At 40.3% G+C, this 24,513-nt stretch overlaps 1 protein-coding gene across 1 annotated transcript; it reads left to right on the top strand.

The window, feature by feature from the left end:
• Positions 1–23,845, top strand: LOC136671370 (granzyme B(G,H)-like). The gene is made up of 6 exons (XM_066647043.1): positions 1–58; positions 1,484–1,634; positions 11,496–11,512; positions 21,158–21,282; positions 23,234–23,464; positions 23,690–23,845. Exons 1-6 carry the CDS (start codon positions 1–3, stop codon positions 23,843–23,845), a joined length of 738 nt encoding a protein of 245 aa, XP_066503140.1.
• Positions 23,846–24,513: the final 668 nt, after the last annotated feature.

Here is a 24,513-nt window from a genome sequence, read left to right as displayed (position 1 = left end):
ATGGCTCTGGTTCATCTGCTCCTACTGCTGGCTGTACTGCTGCCCCTCGGTCACTCAAGTAAGTGGCACACACACATAATCGCATACACAGCCTATGTTGTCCAGTAGCTCAGTGGAAAATTGTCAGCTTTCAGTTCCAAGGATTGAGGGTCTAAATCTTTGGTTGTGACGGCTGTCTTCTCTAAAACAGCATTGAACCCTATACTATTTATAGTGCTCTGGTAGGTTAATTGTGTGGCTGGGTAACCACCCAATGCTACACCAATAAGGGTCCTTTGCCAAAACTCCAGCACTACATTGGCTCACATCTGCAACAGGATTAAACTGTAACTTGCTCTGGATAAGAGAATCTGCCAAATGCAATCAATGTAAATGTAAACAGCTCCAGTATTTGTGAAGACTGGGGCAATGTAGAATCTGTATTATGTAACTAGAACAGGATACAAAATCAATGTTAGCAGATTGCAGTTTATCAAAATATTTTTAAAAGTTATATTTTGCTTAGGTAATATCAACATATATAGCTCTTAATTCTGAATATCACCTAAAACTGATTAGTAAAATTGAACATTCAGTTCTATAAATGCTTTTATGGACATTTCAAAAACTCACAAATATGCCAAATTATGTGCAGCAATGGCCTAAAGGTTAAAGATGTGGAATTAAGCAACAGCAATTTCTCCTCCCTCAACATTCATGGCTGAAGTGCCCTTGCACAAAGGCACCTAACCTCAACTGCTCCCTGGGGACTGATGTGGCTGCCTCTATGTGTGTGTGTGTGTGTGTGTGTGTGTTGTGTGTGTTCATAGCACTTAATCACTAGTGTGTGTGTGTGTGTGTGTGTGTGTGATCATAGACATGGATAGGTCAAATAATTTTGCAGTACTCTACAATAGCAATAAAAACATGCTTTACATTTTCATTTTGAAATGGTCCTGTTTGATTTGCAACAGTTTGATTTGCAAAGGGTACACAATATTGATTCTTTCAAGCAAAATGAGCCAAATTTGCTAGTTCATAAAACACCAGTAAAGGCTGAAATGGACAGGAGTTCAGAGTGACTTGGATAGATGAATACAAATACAAGGGACAGAGATCGGGTGGAGGCAGGGTTTATATTGGGTTGAGGGTAAAAGATTGGGATAGATTAACTTACAACAAGTATATGTCTAGAAGAAAAGTAATTCATCTTAAGAGCTTATTATTACCTGATCATAGCGGTCGACTGAACATAATCAATAATGCAGATATAAGAAACACTGACTAGGTTCCATTGATTTCATTTACCAAGTTTGCTCCAGTGTATCTTTTAAAACATACATTGTTTAATGGCAGTGGCTGGTGATATTAGAGCTTTGATTCAGTGTTGTTTCTGAGAAGAGTGAAAAATATTCATACCAGTAAGTACTTATAACCAGCATGTGCCTGTACTGAAATCCTGCATCTCTCCCTCTCTCTCTCTCTCCCTCCCTCTCTCCCCCAGTCATTGTGAATGTTCGTATCATGAACGGCACAGAGGCAAAGCCCCACTCCAGACCCTACATGGTTTCTGTTCAAAGAGTCAAGGAGCACGTCTGTGGGGGTTTCCTTGTGTCTGATCTCTTTGTCATGACGGCTGCAAACTGCTGGACAGGGTATGCTCTTTTTGTACTGAATACTTTTGGGCAAACGGATCTTTTTATCTGACTGACACTTCTGCCTAGTTTCTGTTTATTTGCTAAATTGAAAACTGACCTGTAAACGTTTACAGTCAGTTAGCCGCTGCACCTCCTCCCTGTATGCTGGCTCGTCGTTCTTACTGATGAGACCCACCACAGTCATGTCATCAGCGAACTTGATGATATGATTTGAGCTGTGCATCACTGCACAGTCATGATTCAGCAGTGTGAACAGCAGTGGACTGAGCACGCAGACCTGTGGGGCTCCAGTGTTTAGTGTGATGGTGCTGGAGGTGTTCCTGCCGATCCAGACTGACTGAGGTCTCCCAGTCAGGAAGTCCAGGATCCAGTTGCAGAGAGAAGTGTTAAGGCCCAGTATATTCAGCTTCCCAATCAGGTGCTGAGGAATGATGGTGTTGAATGCTGAGCTGAAGTCTATGAACAGCATTCGGTCATATGTGTCTTTCTTGTCCAGGTGGGTGAGTGCCAGGTGGAGCGGGGTGGATATGGCATCGTCCGTTGAACAGCGAGGACGATACGCGAACTGTAGAGGGTCCAGTGTGGGGGGAAGTAGGGTTTTGATGTGCCTCATGACGAGCCTCTCGAAGCACTTTGTGATGACAGGTGTGAGTGCAACGGGACGATAGTCATTGAGGCAGGACACAGAAGAATTCTTAGGCACCGGGATGATGGTGGTGTTCTTGAAGCAGGTTGGGACTATGATTAGTTGGATTTTATGTTTGACGGACATTACTATTATGGTGTAATCAGTGGCAGATGCTGGTCTTTCAAGGAGGGGAAGCTCAATTTTGGCCTACATAATAAAATGTGTAGGCTTATTTATTCATAAATTCTACCCTCCGTTCCTTTTCAAGAAAATGATCTGTGACCCTGTCATACCAACAAGGTGCCTTTTCCAGGGACTTGACTAGTGTCCTCTCAATGGCCATCAGAGCTAGGCTGCTTAAACGCCATGTGAAGTCTGTCCATCTGTGAGTGCTTTGTGACGGTGCAGGGACTCAGCAGCACCCGCTGGTCAGAAACTGCGATAGAAGTCAGAAAGAGTGATAGAAGTCAGTCTCCAAACACAAGCAGCTACAAAAAAACCCACTTTATATAGGAGCTCGATTTGTTGCTAGTCGTTTTTAACAAAGAAAATGCCGCTAAGAGGTTTAAGTAAGTGTCCGAACAGAACAGAACAGAACTCAGAACAGAATGAAAATGTAATGCTCCCACAGATCTCTACACCAAAGTATCGCTGATTCACTCATTTCGCTGTCAGTCAAATAAGGATTCAGCCTCAGACAGATCATCCAATCATCATGCAGAAGCTGAGCGTCCAGGCCAGTCGAGGCCAGCCCACTGCCCCATAGACCCCCAGAGATGCTGAGCATCCAATGGGCGGGACAAAGCCCAGTATCTATCCAATGACTCATCTCGTTTCGCTACCCTTCGCTGCTTCGCTATTGAACTCTGTGGACGCTCAGCGTCCAGACTGTTTAAAACACTGTGAGGCTGCGGGAATGATTGAGAGGAAAGCCACGTCTTTACCAGTGATAAGAAGCTGATTCTGAACAAAAGTTGAGCACGTTGTAGTGCATATTTATTCAATAACATGTACACACAACAGTATATATTTGATCACTTATTTTTTGACATTTTTGGGGAAGCTGAGCTCCCCTTGCAGTCTTAGAGCAATCACCTTTGGTGTAATGTATAAATGTTTTGTTGATGTATATTTTATTGGACTTGTCTTTAGATGATACAGACAAGGATTCAAACAGAAGTGTGATTGATAAGGGTCAGACGTGACATATATTTAAACATAAGGCCTTAAGTGCAGCATTAAGGGATATTTACTGTTCTATATGTTTAGACGTATGCTCTGTGTCTGTGCTCCAAATAGAGAAATGTTTAGGATAAGCTGTCAGTGAGGATAGGAGACAATAAATTTTACCCCTCCCTTAGTCCCTTAAACATGCAAATGTAGACCAACCTTTACATTCACCATATTTGGAAAGGAGAAAGAACCATATAGATTGGGGTCCTAGCAAAGAGAGAGAGAGAGAGAGAGAGAGAGAGAGAGAGAGAGAGAGAGAGAGAGAGAGAGAGAGAGAGAGAGTGAAAATAGAGAAGGGAGAGAGAAAACAGAGAGATAGAAAGAGAATGGGACAAAGGTGAGCGTGCACTGAATCGGAAAACTCTCATGGGATCCTTAAGAACCTGTAAGACACTGTTTCTGTAAATAAAGATGTATTTACACCTTTAACCATGTCTTCCATCACCTGTCTTCACAATACAGCAAATAAACAACAAAAAGATGGCGATGAGGATGGGATACTGAGTTGTGGCCTTTCAGCTGCAGATGGCTCCTGCATTCGAACTCCCGATTAAAGCCGGCAAATAGAAGGTGAGATTTTCACAAATTTGAGCGCTGGTTGTTTGTTTGAGCTGTTTGTTGTTAGAAGGGTTGCACTGTATTAGACTCATTAGTGTATGCAGCATTGTGTTGATGATGGTTTTGAAAAAAGTTTCTCCATTGTAAATTGGTAAACTAGAATAATAGAAAAATAGAAATGAAGGATATAAAAGGGAACAATGAATTAAAAGTAAAAAGGAACAGATGTAATAGAAGAAAAAGAAAAGGAAAGGAAAAGTTCAAGTATAAGTGTAGAATAGTTTAATAAGTAACATAGTGTGTTGACCACTGTGTGAAAGTAAGGTTTGAGTTATTGTGGAATTGGATTATATTGAAATAGTGAGAAGTCCTGGGGCCCCAGTGGCATTAGGTTAAAATTTATATAAGGTTAAAATTGAAGGAATATAAGGGAAATAGAAGAGATTTAATTAAAGAGATTTAAGAGAGGTAATAAAAGAGATGTAATAAAATAGGAAAAAAGGAATAAAAGGAAAAGAGATAAAGGTGAGTTAAATAAAAAAGGATGCTGCAGATTTGGATTAAGTCCTCTGTTGAGGCAGGGTTAGCCCAGCCATAAACCCTGAAAAATTCACTATGTGATTTTTGGGTCAGTTTGATGAGAAACTGGAGGTGTGATATGGAGATTTAATTAGGGGTGCCCACTCCAAACACTGTTGACGAACACTGTACTGATGCTGCCTCACTTTGAATTATTACACCTCATAAGGTAGCATAAATTAAAAATAAGGAAATAAGGAAATAACGAGCGGCAGCATGCTGTTAAAGTGTGAATGAGTCGACTATAAGAATTGTGTTAAATGTTGAAAGTGATGTGTCTATGTATAAGCGCTGTTAGGGTTTGTTGGAAGATGTCTCTGTGTGTGTGTGTGTGTGTGTGTGTGTGTGCTTGGTGAGTTTAGAAAAAAAAGCGAGTGTCCTGCTGTATGTGTGTTTGTCTGTGTGAGTGTCTCTCACCCCTCCATTCCTATGTTTGTGAGTGCAGGTGGGCAATGGCCACCCCGTCCCTTCTTTTGGTCCATCATGAGTATGTGTGTGCAGAGCTGGTCTTGGTCTTTGCTCTGTAAAGAGCCATAAATTATCTGTGGGTGTGTTTAGAGAAAGTCAGTTTAAGGATACCTCTGTCCAGAGAGTGTCAGAGAGAGAGAAAGAGTGAAGAAAGTGTGAAGAAAATGGGGAATGTTTTTTAGATGCTGAGAATAGGAAAAGGGAGAGAAGAGTTATTAAGCTGAGTGTTATAATAATTAGTGTTAAAGTGGAATCATAACGGACAAAAGTGTCTGTAATTAATAGGGTACATTGGGGAAACTGTAAGGTTTAATCATGGGAATTAAAGGTAAAATTAATATTGGAGAAAAGGAGAAATTTTTAAATTTGAAATATGTTGGCTTTTATCAGGAGAAAAAAAGAGATCATGGGTCTAAGTTCCCTCATTTCGATGAAGCCTCGAGATTTTACACTTTGATCAAGGGGTCTCCTCTGACAAGTGTGCAAGGCCTAGGTTCCACTCTCGAAAAAGAGAGAGATGGCAGGACTGATAAAAGTCACATTGATTTGATTTAAATAGAAAACAATAGTTATTTGGGCAAATTAAAATTATAGTTGTATGATGTATAGTGCTGTGCAGGGGTTTGGGCTCCTGAGATTGTGTGCATTTGAACTGGGTCTTTAAATGGGTGTGGTGCTTGTGTGGAGTTGTATGTCAGCACAGCTGGGATTAAAGCATAATAATCAAAATTAAGAGGGTAATATAGGATAAATTTAACATAGTGGGTGAGAGTGAGTTGGTGGAGCAGTAATTTGTTTGGGTTCTCTTTGAATGCAATAGTTTGATAAAATTGAGGCACATTGTATGGGGTAATAATTTTTGGCCAGTGGGACTGGGTGTTGGTGTTGTTTGGTTGGGAGTTTAGCTTTATTGTTGCTCATTTGGGTTTAGTAAATTAACATTTGTTGCTCTGAAAAAGGGGATTGAGTCTTATAGTCTCTGGAGTTTATATCTCTGTGAAGTACTGTTACTTTATATAAACAATTAATTAGCTGCCAACTGATACATGTAAAAGTACTGTCAATGTGTGAATGTTGGAAAAATCTGAGTTTTTGACAGTGGTGCTTTCTGGGGTTTCAAACATATCACTGAAATGTTTTATAAGTTAAAATTACAATTTATAACTACTAAAATAAGATTGATATACTAAGTTTTAAGAATCAAGATGCAGGGTTGAAAATGTACTAGTGAAAATGTATCTAGTGACCATAAAAATGGTATGTGGCATATTTATGTTTAACTGGGAAAGCAAAACCAGATGTTAAAAGCAAGCTTTATTGAGGATGGACTTGCCATCAATCACTTTAGATCCTTTCTCGGGGCTGTTAAGAAAAAGGTCATTCAGGCCTTAAGCCAATGAAGACACTTGTTGGAGTTGTTTTGCATGTAGAATAATCATACGATGTTGAATGAACTAAATGTTGGTGAATAAAATACAAATAATCATATTGAATGTTTAATTACCAAAAAGTAAGCTCAAGTAAACTCAAACTTCTATTTGTCTGTTTCTCTTATCCTGTGGGGTGTGTGTGTGTGTGAGTCTGTTTCTCTCATCCTGTGGGGGTGTGTGAGACAAGAGGAGGCGAGGAGCTGGCCAAAAAGGGGGGTTGAAGTTTGAGGGTACCCAGACCAGACTTCAAGAAAAGGCCAGATATTTTTATCCACAAATTATCTTTCACAAACACCTGCATTAATACATTTCATTAATAGGTCTCATTATTAAAAAGTTAAAAAGTAATAATTAGAAATTCATTGATTTGTTTATCTATTTGCATTTAGTCCATTATTTGTGTTACAGTACATGACATGACTTTATGAAAGAAAGCTTGGCAAAAGGTTGTTCCCTTTTTTAAGATAATGCTTCTCTGATTATAATTCCATTAAGAGTTATAAATGAGGTTTATAAAGACAAATTATTATTTGGAAAGGGGTTTTCTGATCTAAGCTTTGCTGTAGGTGTAATGGGGTTTCAAATGTTTAGTGGCAATTATCATATGTAGAAGTGCTTGTTGAGTCTTATATAAGTTTGTATATTCTTTAATTGCAAGGTAGTTATTGAATGCTTAATAAATCTAAGTTTATCTAAGTACTTGTATCAACATGCAAGGCAAGACAGAAGAAAGGGCATCAAGGAGAAAAGCGAAAGGAAGAAAGACAAATAGAGCTTGACATTCTCCAGTTATTTCAACAAGAGAGTCAGAAACTGATAAAGGCTGCAAAAGAAAAGAGGGAGAAATATGCAGAAGCAATAGATCAGTGTACAAAGGTAATAGAATAACAAATGGCAGAAGTTAATGTGTCTTTTTCACATGTGGACTCAGTTAAGACACCACCACCTTATGAGAAGGAAGTGAAAACTGAGGAAGTCTACCCTCAGGTTCCAAGCTGTGGGAGAAATTTATTGTAGCAAACATGCCTGATGCGGAGGTTCCAGAGTATCCATTTCATTGTACACTGAAATACTTTAAGGATGCTAAACAATCAGATGCAGAACAATGGTTGAGTCATCAACCAAAGCAAGTTGAATTATGCCCATGTTGCATAATTTTGTGACCACAAGGAGCTGCTATGAAGATAAACAAAAATGAATATTTGCATAAAGAGTTTGATATGGGAAAAAAGTGTACCACACGAGACTTTATTGGTGTCTGAGGATTGTGAGCAGAAACAAATAGGTGAAATGATGGCAGAAGCAGAAGAAGTTGTCTTTGAACCACTGAAAGAGAATCTTTCCATCTGGAGGAGTCAAGACCAGCGATTTATTAAGATTATGATTACTGCTCAAGGACAAGGACAGCCACAAGTCTTCAGGATGACACGAGTCACTTTGCAATGAGAAGATGGATTCAAACTCTCTGAAAGAGGAAATGCTACAATATGTTCCAAAATGTTTATGGTCACAACATAGCATTGACATTGCCTTTGTGATGTCAGCTCAACCAGTGAAAGTTGAACTCCGACCAGGAACAAAACCTCCATGGAAGCCTCATCCTTTGAATGAAAAAGCAATCAAATGGACCTAACCACAAATTTAAGGTCTTGTGAAAGTAGATGTTCTGAAGATAACACAGAATCCACAGAGTAACACAACTTTGTTGCCTGTGAAGAAGCCAGATAACTCTTATCGTTTAGTACATGATTTGAGAGCAGTAAATGAAGTAGTAGCAGACTTTTCAGCAGAAGTGCCAGATCCATATGTTTTGTTAGCCTAAATTCCTCCAGATGCAAAGTATTTCACAGTATTAGATTTATGTGGTGCATTTTTTAGTGTTCCACTAAGTATAGAAAGTCAGGGTTTTTTTGGGTTCACATACAAGGGACAGTTCTATGAGTATTCTATGAGAGATTACTACAGGGATATAAACATAGTCCTCACATTTTTCAATAAAGTATTGAAAGATGATCTAGCTGGGGTAGATCAGAAGTTAAAAAGTACTGTCATTCAATACATGGATGATATTTTTCTTTGTGCACCAGATGAGGAAACATGCCATAAACTAAGTGTAAAGATCTGCTCAATCTGTTGCCAAGTTTTTTGTGTAGAGAAGTCATAAGCAGGTGGGAAATTCCAGATCGAATATCCTCAGGAAAGAGTTTGTGGATAAAACAGTAAAATAAATTTTGCAAAAATTGGGAATTAAACAGCATCTGTGGGCTGTGTACCATTCGCAAATCAAGGGATTTGTGAAAAAATGAATGGTGCCTTCATTTTGTATTTCCAACGAATGGTGTCTTCAAAAAATCGGATTGTTTAAACCTGTCAGCACAAGGGTTCAAATTGGATAGCAGCACTTCCATTAGCATTAATGGTGTGTCGCTCAAGTGAGCAGCATGATTTACAAATGACTCCTCATGAGTTAATGACAAGCAGACGAATGCCAATGCCGTCTTTGCGTACAAGTGGGAAAGGTCCAAGCTTAGCCATTTTAGAAGATGCATGAGGGCATATGTTTCATACTTAGCTAATTTACATAAAGGAATATCCACATATGTTTCAGAAAAACAAAGAGGAGGAGCAGGAGAGGCTGGATGAGTAAATGAGCCTTCAGTTGCATTTACACAGTAATTATATAGCCATATTCAATATGTTGTTTTATTTTCTAAAGACCCCTTTCTACTCAAATATGCAAATATGCAAAAATATGCAATTTTTCTATAAATTTGTCATGTTTGACCAAAATTTTATTATATATAATTTATTATATATAAACGGTAGGATCTGCGCTTTCTAACGGTATATGGAGCTCACAGACGCATTCAGTCATTCAAGACTTACAAAGTTGATTATATAAGTTGTGTTTTTTACCCCGCAAAATGCGCAGTTCGTGTTCAAAGAGAAGTCTTTTTCAAAGGGTTGAGAGGTTGCAGGTTCAGGAGAGCCAAAAGAACATGAGGAAGAACAGGTTGAAAATAACATGCAGGAGACATCCCAGAGTCAAACTCCTGAAAAGGAGATTGTCCCTTGTTTGAATGATGCTGATGACTCTGTGTATATTTCTGATGATGCCAGAAATGACACAGCAGATAGTAAACAAGACTGAAAGTTTGGAGACATTGAATTTCAATATGTCCCAGAAACAGCAGGTCCCATTCCAGAAAGCAGTAATTCCATTTCAAAACAGTTAGTTTGAAAAAAAAAAGTTAGACCTAAAAGATATGTGTCACAGATCACGAGGCGGACTGACAGAGGCGGACGCACTTGCTAACACAAAATACTTTAATTTAACAAAAGAAACCACACGACATGAACAGGAAGCAAAACGAAAACGACTTAACTGGGAAATAACAAAGACTAGACTCGGGGTAGAAAGGAAACAAAACAACATGACTTAGAAAACAAATTGACTGGAATAGGAGAGGGAAAGAGACAACACGACAGGACTCGGAACATAGTATAAACACGACATGACTGGGCAACAATACAATACGAAGTGAAATGAACGACAAACAGGACGTGAGACAAGAGGGCTTAAATGCTGACGCAAACGAGACACACCTGGACAGATAACGAGGAGGACGGGTTAACACATGACACGGACGAGGAGGCAGAACAAGGGCGGAGACAAGGACATAAACAAAACATAGCCATGTGCTAAAAAGAGCACATGACCGGGGACAACAGACTTGACAGGACGAAGGCATGACAGATGCCCCCCCCCATGAACGCGCAACTCCCGGGGCGCGTACTCCTAAACCTCCCAGGAGTTGGCACAGGAGAGGGCACGGAAAACAAGACTCAAGACTAGACAGGAACAGACACCGGAACTGGGGACACGACAGGACCGGATAAATGAGATGGAACATGGGACATGACAGGAGACTGACAAAAGGGAAAAGGAGACAGGACGGGAACAGACAAAGGAAATTGAGCTGGAAAGTTGACAGGAGTGGAAACTGGGGGCTGGACCGGGGACAGGACAGTAGACTGACAAAGTGGGGTGGCAGGAGTTGAAACAAGAGACTGGAGCAGACTGGACAGGACGGGAGTGGACACATGAGACTGGACAGGCGACTGGACAGGGTTTTTGACACTGGACGGGAACAGGGACTGGACAGGAGATGGGACAGGTGACTGAACGCGGGATGGATACGGTGACTTGACATGTTTGGGGACAGAGGACTGGACATGATTAACAGGGGACTGGACATGTTTGGGGACAGAAGACCGGACATTGGCAGGTGACAGGACAGGGGACTGGAATGGAGACAAAACTGGTGACTGATCATTGAGCGGATACGGGGACTGGACAGGACTTGGTAGGGGAACAGGGACCAGGACGTTCAGGGGGACAGACACGAATACAGTAACAGGGACTGGGACAGAGACAAAGGCAGACAAGGGCACAGGGACAAGGACAGAGACAGGAATCAGGACAGGGACAGACAGGGGAACCAATATAACTTGGGGGTGCCCAGGACTGGCTAATGTATGTGGAAATGTCGGAGGAACCAGCTTGGGCACAGTTCTGGGGATTCTGGGCACAGTTCCCGAGGTCCTTGGAGCCGTCCCACGGACACGACCAGGAGTGGCCGTAGCCACAGTCACAGGGGCAGAAACTGCCGTAGCCACAGTCACGGGGACAGGAGGCCCTGCAGCGACATCCACGGAGGCAGGGGAACCTGCAGCGACGTCCACGGAGGCAGGGGAACCTGCAGCGACATCCACGGAGGCAGGGGAACCTGCAGCGACGTCCACGGAGGCAGGGGAACCTGCAGCGACGTCCATGGAGGCAGGGGGACCTGCGACGACGTCCACGGAGACAGGAGAAACTGCGACGACATCCACGGAGGCAGAGGAATCTGCGACGTCGTCCACGAAGACAGGCGCGGCTGGAGGCGCCGCGTTCACAAGGACAGAAGGAGCTGGAGGCGCCGTGTTCATGATGACAGGAGCGGCTGACTGCTCCGTGTTCAGGAGGAGAGGAGCGGCTGACTGCGCCGCTTTCGTGGGGGCCTCCAGACTTGACAAGATTTCAAGCATCTCTTGGAGGTCAGGAGGGAGTGCAGAGAGGTGCTTGGAAACTGGGGCCCTTGCGACGCCGTCCACAGAGACAGGACAGGAGGGCACCGCGCTCACGGAAACTGGAGAGGCGGATGCCGCGCTCACGGAAACTGGAGAGGCGGGCGCCGCGCTCACGGAGACTGGAGTGGCAGGCGCCACGCTCACGGAGACTTGAGAGGCGGGCGCCGCGCTCACGGAGACTGGAGAGGCGGGCGCCGCGCTCACGGAGACTGGAGTTTGTGCTGCTCGTCGGGCTCGCGTTGGAGCTGTAGAGGGTTTAGGGGTTTTGACGGGCACACTCATGAGGGATGTCATCGACCAAGGATCCCCCAGAGATGTGCCCCTGTTAGCCTACTCTTTCTTGTCCTGAGGATGGAGGCTAACAGCCCCAACCCTCAACCCCCCCCCCCAAAAATTTCCCCGGACCTGAGGGGGTAATCCGACATCGACGGGGTAACTCCAGCAAGTTGCTTTCGCCGACTCTTCTTTCCTTGACTCGATTAGTGCCTGGATAATATTAGCCTGGACTTCTTTTAGCTTCTCGCTGGAATAAACCATCGATTCTCGACTCGAGTCCTTTGTTGGGGGGAAAGGAACCGCGCCGGGCACGAGCTGGAGCCGTGGACTCCATTCTGAGGTCGCTCTTAAAGCCTCCTCCTCAGGTTTTTTAGGGCTTGTTCGAAATGGAGTCCGGCGAATAGCACCCCTCCGAACAAAGTGGTATGAGCTAGCTGCGTCCAGATAAGGGTCGTTCATTCTGTCACGGATCACGAGACGGACAACGACAAACAGGACGTGAGACAAGAGGGCTTAAATGCTGACGCAAACGAGACACACCTGGACAGATAACGAAGAGGACAGGTTAACACATGACACGGACGAGGAGGCGGAACAAGGGTGGAGACAAGGACATAAACAAAACATAGCCATGTGCTAAAAAGAGCACATGACCGGGGACAACAGACTTGACAGGACGAAGGCGTGACAATATGAGAACTAAAGAGAATGAAACTTTAGAGAATTTTACTTTTCCAGTGTTGAAAGTTACTGAGGGGGTAAATGGATCACATCTAACTATACTAGTGCCTCTGACAACACCATCACCTTTGAAGATTGTGATTAAAGTTAAATTAGGTAAAACAGTTCATCTTCCCTGTACATGTGGAAGATTTAATACAGGTAGTAATAGTCCTCCTAAGTGGAAAAATAGTCAATGTCAGGTGTGGTGTTAGCAGGACCTGAAGTTCATCATGTGCCTCGTGACCAGAGAAAGTATCTTTTGTTTAATGCCTTTAGGAGGTTCAAAGTTAGAGATGATTGTTCAATTCTTTTGCGTAATTTTACATGGGAACGATCAAGGGGAATACACGTGTACTTATTTGGAGCCAGAGCTTAAATTTGTGCCATTTCAAAATGTGTGGAGAGAAGGGTACATAACTCGTACAGTGATAGTCATGATAAAGGACCCGAGTCCTATTGAAGCTTTTACATCTACAAACTGGATTCCAAAAAAGTTGGGACACTAAACAAATTGTGAATAAAAACTGAATGCAATGATGTGTAGATGGCAAATGTCAATATTTTATTTGTAATAGAATGTAGATGACAGATCAAAAGTTTAATCTGAGTAAATGTAACATTTTAAAGGAAAAATATGTTGATTCAAAATTTCACAGTGTCAACAAATCCCCAAAAAGGTTGGGACAAGTAGCAATAAGTGGCTGGAAAAAGGAAATTGAGCATATAACGAACAGCTGGAAGACCAATTAACACTAATTAGGTCAATTGACAACAAAATTGGGTATAAAAAGAGCTTCTCAGAGTGTCAGTGTCTCTCTGAAGCCAAGATGGTAAGAGGATCACCGATTCCACCACTGTTGCGCAATAAGATACCAGAATGATGTTACCCAGCGTAAAATAGCAAAGACTTTTAAGTTTTCATCATCAACCGTGCATAACATCATCAAAAAATTCAGAGAATCTGGAACAATTGCTGTGCGTAAGCGTCAAGGCCGTAAAACTCTACTGGATGCTTGTGATCTTAAACGTCGCTGCACCTCAAACAGGAATTCCACTGTCAAGGAAATAACAGAATGGGCTGTTATTTGAAATTAATTCCATTTGGACAATCAAAATGGGTGGGATCATTTTTGTTTATATGAATTTATGTAGAACCAAGGTAGCCACATACTATGTGTATGTAAAGTATGATTCAGAATCCTGGGATATTCACTCACCAGAGATGGTCAAGTCTTTGTCTTGTCAAGTGTCATAAATTCTATGTGATGCCACTACCAAAGTACAGGAAACAGCCAATCAGGAGCAATAAATGCTCCAATTCTCCCTCACTGAGGACGAATCAGGTATTCAGGGCGGGTTTTCTAAACTCTGGTAAAAGCCAGTCACAGACCACACTTGGCAGAGCTCACTCATTTTATAACACTCCTCTGAGAAACACTCTTCGAGAATTTTGGAGTGGAAGACATTTTTCTGAAGAACGTCTCTCTCCTGCTTCCAGCAGACAATGCTTCTCAGATAGGGTAGTCAGAGAGCTCTCTTAAGCTCTCTCATGGCTCTCTTCAACAGTCTTGGGCCCCTCGTGATCCAGAGGGAACCGATGTTTCTATATTAATGTTGTCCAGATAGAAACTATAGATTAAGAAAAGCTAAAGTTTAACCCTAACGAAATTTCAATGCCACACCCAGAGCATGAAGACAACCTTAGACCTATGACCCTAAAAGGGACACAATGCCTCCGGTCCAATAACGACGAAAGAAGGACGCACGCACCCTCAGAATGACCTTCTGAGATGAGGAGAAACCTGCCCAGGAGAGACCTGCATGGACGTGTCTCTTTCTCACAAGGCGGCAGATCAGCGATGACGAAGAATCCCCACAGAGAACTTCAGAACCGACGGCTGCATCTGAAAGCCTCAGGAGAAAAGGAATGCCCACAGCTGCAACCTACAAGGCCCGTGTCTGCAATCCTCCAGGAAGTCGTGCTGGAAGGTACCGTCAGCGACATGCTCCCTGCCCATCTCCAGATACGTATGGTCACATGGTCTCACGTCTCTCATGGCTCATGGGTTGGTACTGAAAGTTTGCTAGGATAAACAATAGCCTTTCTTAGAACTTAGGGTAATAATTATCAAACAGAATTTCCCTCATATATTAATCTCCCTGTTCCCTCATGTATCGCTGTAATCCATTTCAATATATGAATGTATAATCAATATTCATTGTTCTATTTTACAATTAATAAACCAGTTGTGTGATAAAACCAATCCTTGGTTATTTGATTGTGTGTGCACCTTTCTTGTATGGAATTATAACTTCTAGTTCAGATTCCATTTCAGAGTCAAGAACCAACGGCGGATCAATGAGCATAATTCATTAATAATAATTAATTCTAGCTAATTCTGCTGTATCATATGTGAAGATGGCCTTCTTGTCTAAGCTGAAGTTAAGACAGGTAAAGAAACTACATATTAGTTAATGCCTCCAAAACATGGAGCTTAGCAAAATGAATTAAATAATTAATTATTAATAAAATAATAATCAATTATCATTGACTCCGCTATGTAGTGCTTATGCCACCGCAACGTGTGCATACTATTTCCACTACAGAAAAGAGAAGCAAAATAGAAAGCATATAGATTTGATTCTTCAGTGCTACAAATCACAGACCCATGGGCAGCTAGACATATATGGTTTCAGCAAATAACTCATTCCATAAGAATGAGTAAGAAGTTGACTGGTCTATGTGTGGTAAAAGTTACAGTACCAGAACCACTGCATGCTATGTGTCAATCTTATGCTTTATCATGGTTATTATATCAGCAAAACTCTGCAGAAGATAGAATAATTACTTTATCAGTGCATTTGCTAAGACCTAGATTAAATTGTACTTGGTTGATGAAGCTGCCATATGTGAATTTCCTTGATCAGCATGAAAATATACTGACAGCATTGCCTGATGCAATGGAAGTAAAATTTGTGGGGACTAAAGACTACTTCTGTTCCAATAATACTCAAAATGGACCGGGATGTTTATCTGATTGTGCTCGTTATATGATGAATTTTAAAGAACCTAAACCTAAGAATGCTTTGTTTAAAGTGAATTTTCATACACCAGATAGCAAACAGCGTAGAACATTAATGGTGCAGTATGACATTTTGCCTGTAAATGTGACTATAGGAAATTTTAAGGATTTTTGGTGGGTTTGTGGAAATAAAGCATACATATTTCTACCATATGGGTGGACAGGCTGTTGTTATATGGCAACATTAAAGCTTCCTTATGATGTTTATACTCTCCAAAAAGGTGAAGCAACTGATTAAAGGAATTCTGAAGGTATTTCTGGGAGAAGAAAGAAAAGGGAAATTGCTCAGTTTCATATTTTGGAAGCCTACCATTGGAGAATCAGTATAGGAGAAAAATGGGGTATAGGATTACTTCCATGGTATGGTGTGGCATTTTTAGCAGATCATATAGATAATATAACATACACTTTACAAGGATTTGCTAATGAGAAAATAAGAGGGTTTCAGTATTTGTCAAAACACAACAAAGTCATAGATTAACATTGTTAAAACATGACATGACTCTGGATTGCATTTTAGCTAAACAAGGAGGTTTATGTGTGGCTTTGAATCTAACAGGGGATGCCTGTTACATCTTGATTCTGGATAAATCTGATAAGATGACAAAGTGTTATAGAAGCATTGAAGCATATAAGGGAGGCGTTTGGTCAATCAAAAGGAGCTGGATGGTCTGTGAATGCTTGGTTATTGCAGAAATTAGGACCACTTGGAGCAATGTTGGCTCAAGTTTTTGGAGCATCTCTTTTAGCATTGTGTATAATGTTTTGTTTTTGTACACTGTTGTTAACCTGTGCAAAGGCTATGTTGAAATGGGTTGGAGTTGTAATGCCTGGAGATCAAGTGCAGATGCCATTATTAAGTAGGACTGAGGAGGAAATTTTGGAAAACAACCTGGTGAAGAGATATCCATTTTGAATATCCACTATTCGACTTTACTATGCAATTATGACATTATTTTATTATTTTGTTAGGTTTATTATTTAGTAATAAATTATAATGACTGTAGGATGAAGTATAAACTGTAGCTTATAACACGTGCTAATGTATTACTATTATTAATTTGTATTTGATGTTTATTTGCATCTGTCATTTTAGCAAAAGATACTGGCTGTTGTTTCTTTCTTCCAGAATAAAAATTGGGGAAGAACACTGTAAGGGTGGATGGTGGTTCAAGATTCCTAAAGTGTTACAGGGATCCAAAAACTCAAAAGAGGACAATAAAAGAGAAGGACTTTGAAACAGAATAGTGAAAACTTGCTGAAATTCAATATGTCATCAACATCGCATCAGAAGACAAAATTGCTGGAGAGCTGTAGTGTGATACAATATTATGTCATATGTTTCTATTGAATTGTTTATTATTTCTAATCTTTGATATTGATAAACCATTATACGAGTGATATTAAAAATTGTAACACCTGTTTATTATGACAACTTATAGACTGATGAAATGAAATCTGTGTAAGTGTATTGAAATCTCAGATGTTTTTTCTCGATGTTAGGGCCAAGGGGTGTTTCAGGTAGGGACAGCTCCGATGGGTCGACCAGCCTGAATTTGGACATTGGTTTGATTTTATTTTCTGAGATTTCTGTACACATTTACATGAGTCAAGTCCCTACACATATAGAGTAAATTTAATTGGACTGGAGTACAGTGTCATAATGCAAGCAATGTTAAAGTTGCATGTAAGGATGTATCATTTATTTTTTATGACATTAACATGTATGGATTGCTTAATTTTACGAGACTTTAACAGTCTCGTAAGGGGGGGAATTATGATGTTTATTTAAAAATAAGGCTTTAAGTGCTGAATTAAGAGATGTTCACTGTTCTATATATTTAGACGTATGCTCTGTGTCTGTGCTCCAAAGAGAGAAATGTTTAGGATAAGCTGTCAGTGAGGATAGGAGACTATACATTTTACCCCTCCCATAGACCCTTAAACATGCAAATGTAGACCACCCTTTACGTTCACCATATTTGGAAAGGAGAAAGAACCATATAGATCGGGGTCCTAGCAAAGAGAGAGAGAGAGTGAAAATAGAGAAGGAAGAGAGATAATAGAGAGATAGAGAGAGAATGGGACAGAGACGAGTGCGCACTGAATCGGAAAACTCTCTCACGGTATACTTAAGAACCCGTAAGATATTGTTTCCGTAAATAAAGATGTATTTACACCTTTAACCATGTCTTCAGAGATTCTTTTCCATCACCTGTCTTCACAATACAGCAAATAAACAGGAGAATAAGAACAGCGTGGTTAGTTTAAAATGGTAATGTTGAATATAATTGTTTAATACGTTATTTTTTTTATCAGCAAAGGCCTTTCTACTTTTATGATTGTGTTAAAATTTGTATTTGTTTTTTTTTCTTATATTTATGTTAGGATTTTATATGATGACTTTTAATGTTTTCTGTTTCTCTCTTTGTGCAGAGGGCTGAGTCACATTTTGGTACGTTTGGATTATTGATTTGATTGTGTAACTGAGCTTAATATTAATATAATTGTGGTTTGTAAATGTTTTAAAGTAGTCACTTAAGTTTTATGGCTGTATATTTTATTCACATATTAATTATTAGAAACATTGTGTGTGGAGTGTAAAGCCCTTCTCGCAGTGAAAGATATAATTGGCATTTTTTGTGGATGATATCTGATTATACTCTAAGTCAATAAAAACCTGAAATTTAACACTTGATTTTGGTGGAGTTGTTCTTTAATGGCCATATGCTGAAACCGGATGTATTAAAAGAATGTAAGGTTAAGAGTTGACTGAGTATGGATGAAGTACTGTCACTGACCATCATCTAGAACTTGATATTTCATTATAAATAAACCACTTGTTTTGCATTAAAACCATCTGTCCTCTCATACTGAATATTGTAATGATAGGTTTATGAAATAAACAGAATGTAAAAGATTCCCCACAAAAGGATTGTTTCATAATTAAATCAAAGATGGAACCCATGAATGGAGCCACCCCATCAGGAGAACATTTATATTAATAAATACCTGTGTAATTAATGTATTTTTCCTACACTGTTAAATATGATTGTTCTACAAGGGTTCTTTATTAAAGGAGATTGTTCTTTGCATCATGAAAGCGTTCGTCATATGGATAGAGAATGGGTTATAGATGGTTCTGTATAGCACCATTTAGAGAAGGGTTCTTTAAGGCACCAAAAACAGTTACTGCACAATTTGTGTGCAGTAGTAGGAAATAATGAATATTTTTATTGTCATATTTCATGTGAAGTCAGCCTTTGGTTCTTTTTGACACAGTGTCTGTGAAAGTAAACCACACAGGAAATGTAGAGGAAATTATCTATTTTTAAGGAGGAGCCATTAGTATTTAATATCCTCTCCATCACTGTGGAGAACATAAAGCATAGAGTCATGGCTCTGGTTCATCTGCTCCTACTGCCGGCTGTACTGCTGCCCCTTGGTCACTCAAGTAAGTGTCACACACACATAATCACACACATAGCCAAAGTAGTCCAGTAGCTCAGTGGAAAATTGTCAGCTTTCAGTTCCAAGGGTTGAGGGTCTAAATCGTTGGTGATGATGATTGTCTTCTCCAAAACAGCTTTGAACCCTATACTATTTATAGTGCTCTGGTAGGTTAATTGTGTGGCTGTGTAACCCCCCAGTGCTACACCAATAAGGGTCCTCTGCCAAGACTCCAGCACTACATTGGCTCACATTTGCAACAGGATTAAACTGTAACTTGCTCTGGATAAGAGAATCTGCCAAATGCAATCAATGTAAATGTGAACAGCTCCAGTGTTTGTGAAGACTGGGACAATGTGGAATCTGTATTATGTAATTAGAACAGGGTAAAACGTAAGAGTAATCAGATTAAAATGTATGATTTCTTTTTTAATTAACACATATCAGCACATAAACTTCTTAATTCTGAACATGACCTAAACCTGATAAATAAACTTGGACAGTCAGTTCTATAAACGCTTTTTGGACATTTAAAAACTCACATATATGTCAAATCATGTGCAGCAATAGCATAAAGGTTAGAAAACTGAATTTAGAGACAGCAATATTCACACCTGAAGTGCCCTGGAACAGAAGATTGAAAATTGTCAATAATTAAATTTGCAAACTGTCTAAAATGTTGATTAATTTAAGCAAAATGAAAATTATTGGCCAATATTGTAAGAGGTCTGCCTGGGGCTGGGGTGAGGCTGCCTGCTAAACCACCCCCAGTCACTAGAGGGACACAGAGCCACTCTTAATTTGGGGCAATTGGTTCCACCTGGGCTACTCCTACTTAAGGGAAGTCAACACACACCTCAGTGCTCAGTCTTGGGTTTCTCTTTTCAGAGTGCAGTGCAAATCTGGCTGGTAATTTAGTAAAGGCTCTTGAGTTTTCTCCTGGTTCACTCTATCTTCTTCTTCACCAGAGCTTTCCCTCTGGTTTTTCTCTTGGGATTCAATATTTTCTTTTCTTTACCATTTTTTAGTATAAATAAATAATTAATGATAGAACACAACTTATTTCTAATTTCTTTTGTCGTATCTTATTCCTCCCTTTTGTTTTGGGAAGCTCTCTTGCCTTTGTTTTATTTTGCTCAATTCTGAGCTGATCAGTTTTCCCCTGACATCTTAGGTTTTCCTCTCGTGTTTCATTTTGTCTCGGTGTTCCTAACTTCCAGAGGGGTTGTTTGTGTGTCTCTGCACTTGAGGCCTATTTCTCTAGTGCTCTGTTCGTGGCTTGCCCTGTTTCAATCCACCCCTGGGTGAGCTGTCACATTACACATATTTTGATAGATTTACTTACAACAAGAACAGGTCTAGAAGAAACTTATATAATCTAAAGAGCTTATTATTACCTGATCATAGCGGTCAACTGAACGTAATCAATAACACAGGTATAAGAAACACTGACTAGGTTCCATTGATTTCATTTACCAAGTTTGCTGCAGTGTATATTTTTAAAATGTTCATTGTTTAATGGCAGTGGCTGGTGCTATTAGAGCTTTGGTTCATTGTTATCTCTGAGAAGAGTGAAAAATAAACATACCTGTAAGTACTTGTAACCAGCATGTTTTTGTACTGAAATCCTGTAATCTCTCCCCCCCCTCAGTCATTGTGGGTACAGTGGCAAAGCCCCACTCCAGACCCTACATGGTTTCTGTCCAAGAAAACGGGGAGCACATCTGTGGGGGTTTCCTCGTGTCTGATCTCTTTGTCATGACGGCTGCAACCTGCGGGAAAAAGTATGCACATTTTTAATGGAAGGTTTTGGGCAAACTGACCTTTTCATCTGACTGTCACTTCTGCCTAGTTTCTGTTTGTTTGCTAAACTGGGGTGTAAACTGAGTAAATAAACTCTTTTTTTCAGCAAGATTCTGTCTTCTGGTTCCTCTAGTAGTGGACTGGATAAGGCAGAAGTGACAGCAGTGATCGGAGCTCATGATCTGAAGTCCAATGACTTTGAGCGTATAGCAGTAAAGGAGCACCACATTCATCCAGAGTTCCATTACCCTGCCCCCAGCAATGACATCATGCTTTTGAAGGTAAACTCTGCTATTTACTTTCAGCCTAGCTTTATTGTACAGGTATTGATATTAGGACATGCCTTTCAGTGTATTCTAAAGTTAATAGTAACTTCTCTGAGTATGAAATGTATGTTGTGATGAGTGTGAGGAACTGAAGCATCAAGCCCTTAGGGTTAAAGGTCAATGGTCTATACGCGCTACAACATGGGAGGATATTTCTGCTAGAAATAGATACACTAGCACTTTACATTACACTTCAACGGAATAAAGTTCTTAGGATCTCTTTCACTAAATAGAAATCATTCATTCATTATCTGTAAGTGCTTATCCAATCGGTGGGTCCAGAGTCTACCTGGAATCATTGGGTGCAATGCAGGAATACACCCTGGAGGGGGTGCCAGTCCTTCACAGGGCAACACAGACACACACACACATTCACTCACACCTACGGACACTTTTTCAGTCGCCAGTCCCCCTACCAACGTGTGTTTTTGGACTGTGGAAGGAAACCGGAGCACCCAGAGGAAACCCACGCAGACATGGGGAGAACACAGCAACTCCTCACAGACAGGCAACTAGAGCGGGAAATCGAACCCACAACCTCCAGGTCCCTGGAGCTGTGTGACTTCGACAATGGACAGTGAATATAGAAATAAGGAAGAGCACATAATATTCTGATATGACTCTGTATTGAGTTTACACGAGAGAAACAAATAAAATAAAACCTAAAGATTTTACCTAAAAAAAAAAAAAAAAAAACTGGAATAGAATTGAGGAAAGGTATGGATTGGATGAGGAGAAAAGCATGATGTTATGTTCATTTGTGGTGAATAGAGGAGAAGCTTTTAATATACGCTGCAGTAATTTCCATGTTGATGCATTTGTTTTCGATGGGGTGTTCTCAAACTGTCCGTGGGCATTTGGGGGGTGAGCTGAGTCTTTCCCTGTTCTGTTTTAACTCTTCCACAACTGCTCACTCTTTGATCTCTATCAGAAGTTTGACCAGAGTACGATGGGTTCCACTTGTGAGTCTTGGTTCCTCCCAAGGTTTCTTCTTCCAGCCTCGAGGGAGTCCTTCCTTGCCACTGTTGCCTTTGACTTGCTCGCATGGGGCTTTCTGATCCACATTGTTATCTATTCTGATACCAGTTGTGTAAAGCTGCTTTGTGAGAACATCACTTACAAAAATGTGCTACATTAATGTAACCGGTGGCTGCTGCTTCTTTGCTCTGCACTGTGTTGGTTAATAATGACTGGACCAGCGACGTGTTTTGAAGTGCATCTCCATTTATTGGCTGACAAAACAGTGATCAAAATATCACACTCCGGTTAGCGATCACTCACTCTAAGACCCGCTCCCGCCAAATGCCACAGAGAAAAGGGGGCGGATGGGCGCGAAACTACTCCTTATAAAGGAGCTGTCCCCGGAAACAAAACGTAGGGGTACAAAAAAAAAACAACCAACAAAATAGTTCCACACACCAACCGGAATTACACAGTCACGTCAGGTAAATTAAAAAAACAAATAAATGTTGTGGAATTATACATAAATAAACATGAAAATAACAGATAAAGACAGACTTTAACTGAACACTATTAACAAAGAATTGGCATCGTTACATAAATACATTTTGAATGATTGACTGATGACATCACAAATGTGTGCGCCTGAAAGGGACTCAGAGCAGGTTTAAAGTAAGAGTCATGAGGCTGTTACACCCAGTGCTGTTAGTAACCTTACTGATACTTAAAGAATACAACCCCAGAACATCATTCAGCAAATGTAATATTACCCAAGGATTTTTATTCTACAGTAAGGAGACCTTATTGCTCAAGTAGGAAAATCAAATCCTTGTCTGCTGCACAAAAGGCAGCAGTATCTCCCACCATGCGCCACAATCCAGATTCTTTCACATTAATCAAGTTCAGTTTACTACATTTCTAACAAATTTTCTTGGCTTTGTTACAGCTAGGAAAGTCGACTGAAAACAGCAAGAATGCTGCCAAGATTTCCATCTCTAAACTAAACAAAGACAAACATAGGTGTTGCAGCATAGCTGGTTGGGGAAGAATTAAAACCAAGGGAAAGGCAAGTAACGTACTTCTGGAGACGTACATCTACGTCTACAAAAACTGTGAAACATACTGGAACTACAACAACATGCTGTGTGCAGGTGGTGATAAAGGTGGATTTTGTCAGGTAAATTATCCTTAAGATTAAACTCATTAAACCCAAGCAGATTTCAGTTTCCTGGACCAGGCTTAATCCTAGTCCTGAAATACCCAGCATTCTGAATGGAGATTAACTACAGAAAGTACAATTTAGTCCAGGTCTAAGCCTAATCATCAGGTTTTAGAATTTGAGCAGGAGCTTTATAAAGGTTTAGTTCAGCAGTGTGTTAACGTTGCTTATGTTTTGTTGCAGGGGGACTTTGGTGGTCCTCAGGTGTGTGATAACACTGCAGTCGGCATTGCTTCCTTCACTGAGAAGGACAACTGTGACAAACCCACAAAACCAAATGCCTACACCGATATTTCTGCATTCATGCCCTGGATCAATAAAGTAATTGAACACCAGTAATTCCACTGTAAAGAGTCCTTAATTTGGTTGTAGTGGTGTTTCAGTTCACTGAAGGAAGAGCCTATGTTGTTAAACCTATGCCATTGTAAAAGAATGTAAGGTTAAATGTTGACTGAATATGGATGAAGCACTGTCATTAGAACATCACCTAGAACTTGATATTTCACTATAAATAAACCATTTCTTGCCTTAAAAACTGTTATGAGTTTAATCACCACTTGTTCGGATGTCATCTGTCCTCTCACATTGTATACTGTAATTATAGGTTTATAAAATATACAGAATGTAAAAGATTCTCCAGAGAAGTTGCTATTAGCACTCAAGTGGAGTTTTTGTGCATAATTATATCAAAGATTAAACCCATGAATGGAGCTACACCATCAGGAGTGCATTTATATAAATGAATGCCAGCATATTTCATGTGTTATACTTAGACAATATTATTGTCTTTAACAATGCCCAGGATGAAGCCTAAAATATTATCATAATTATTATTATTAATATATAATGGGAATTCAACAAGGAAATATATATGTAATAAACAAATTAACTGTAACCAGAATATATATGAATGTTAATATGCTACAGCCCCTTCTAGGGTGTGTTCCCACCTTGTGCCCAGTAATTCCGGGTAGGCTCCGGACCCACCATGACCCTCAACTGGATAA

This window comes from Hoplias malabaricus, chromosome 16, assembly GCF_029633855.1.
Source record: "Hoplias malabaricus isolate fHopMal1 chromosome 16, fHopMal1.hap1, whole genome shotgun sequence".
Lineage (NCBI taxonomy): Eukaryota > Metazoa > Chordata > Actinopteri > Characiformes > Erythrinidae > Hoplias > Hoplias malabaricus.
Note: the sequence above shows the minus strand (reverse complement) of the source record. Positions and strands in the feature narration are given on the sequence as shown.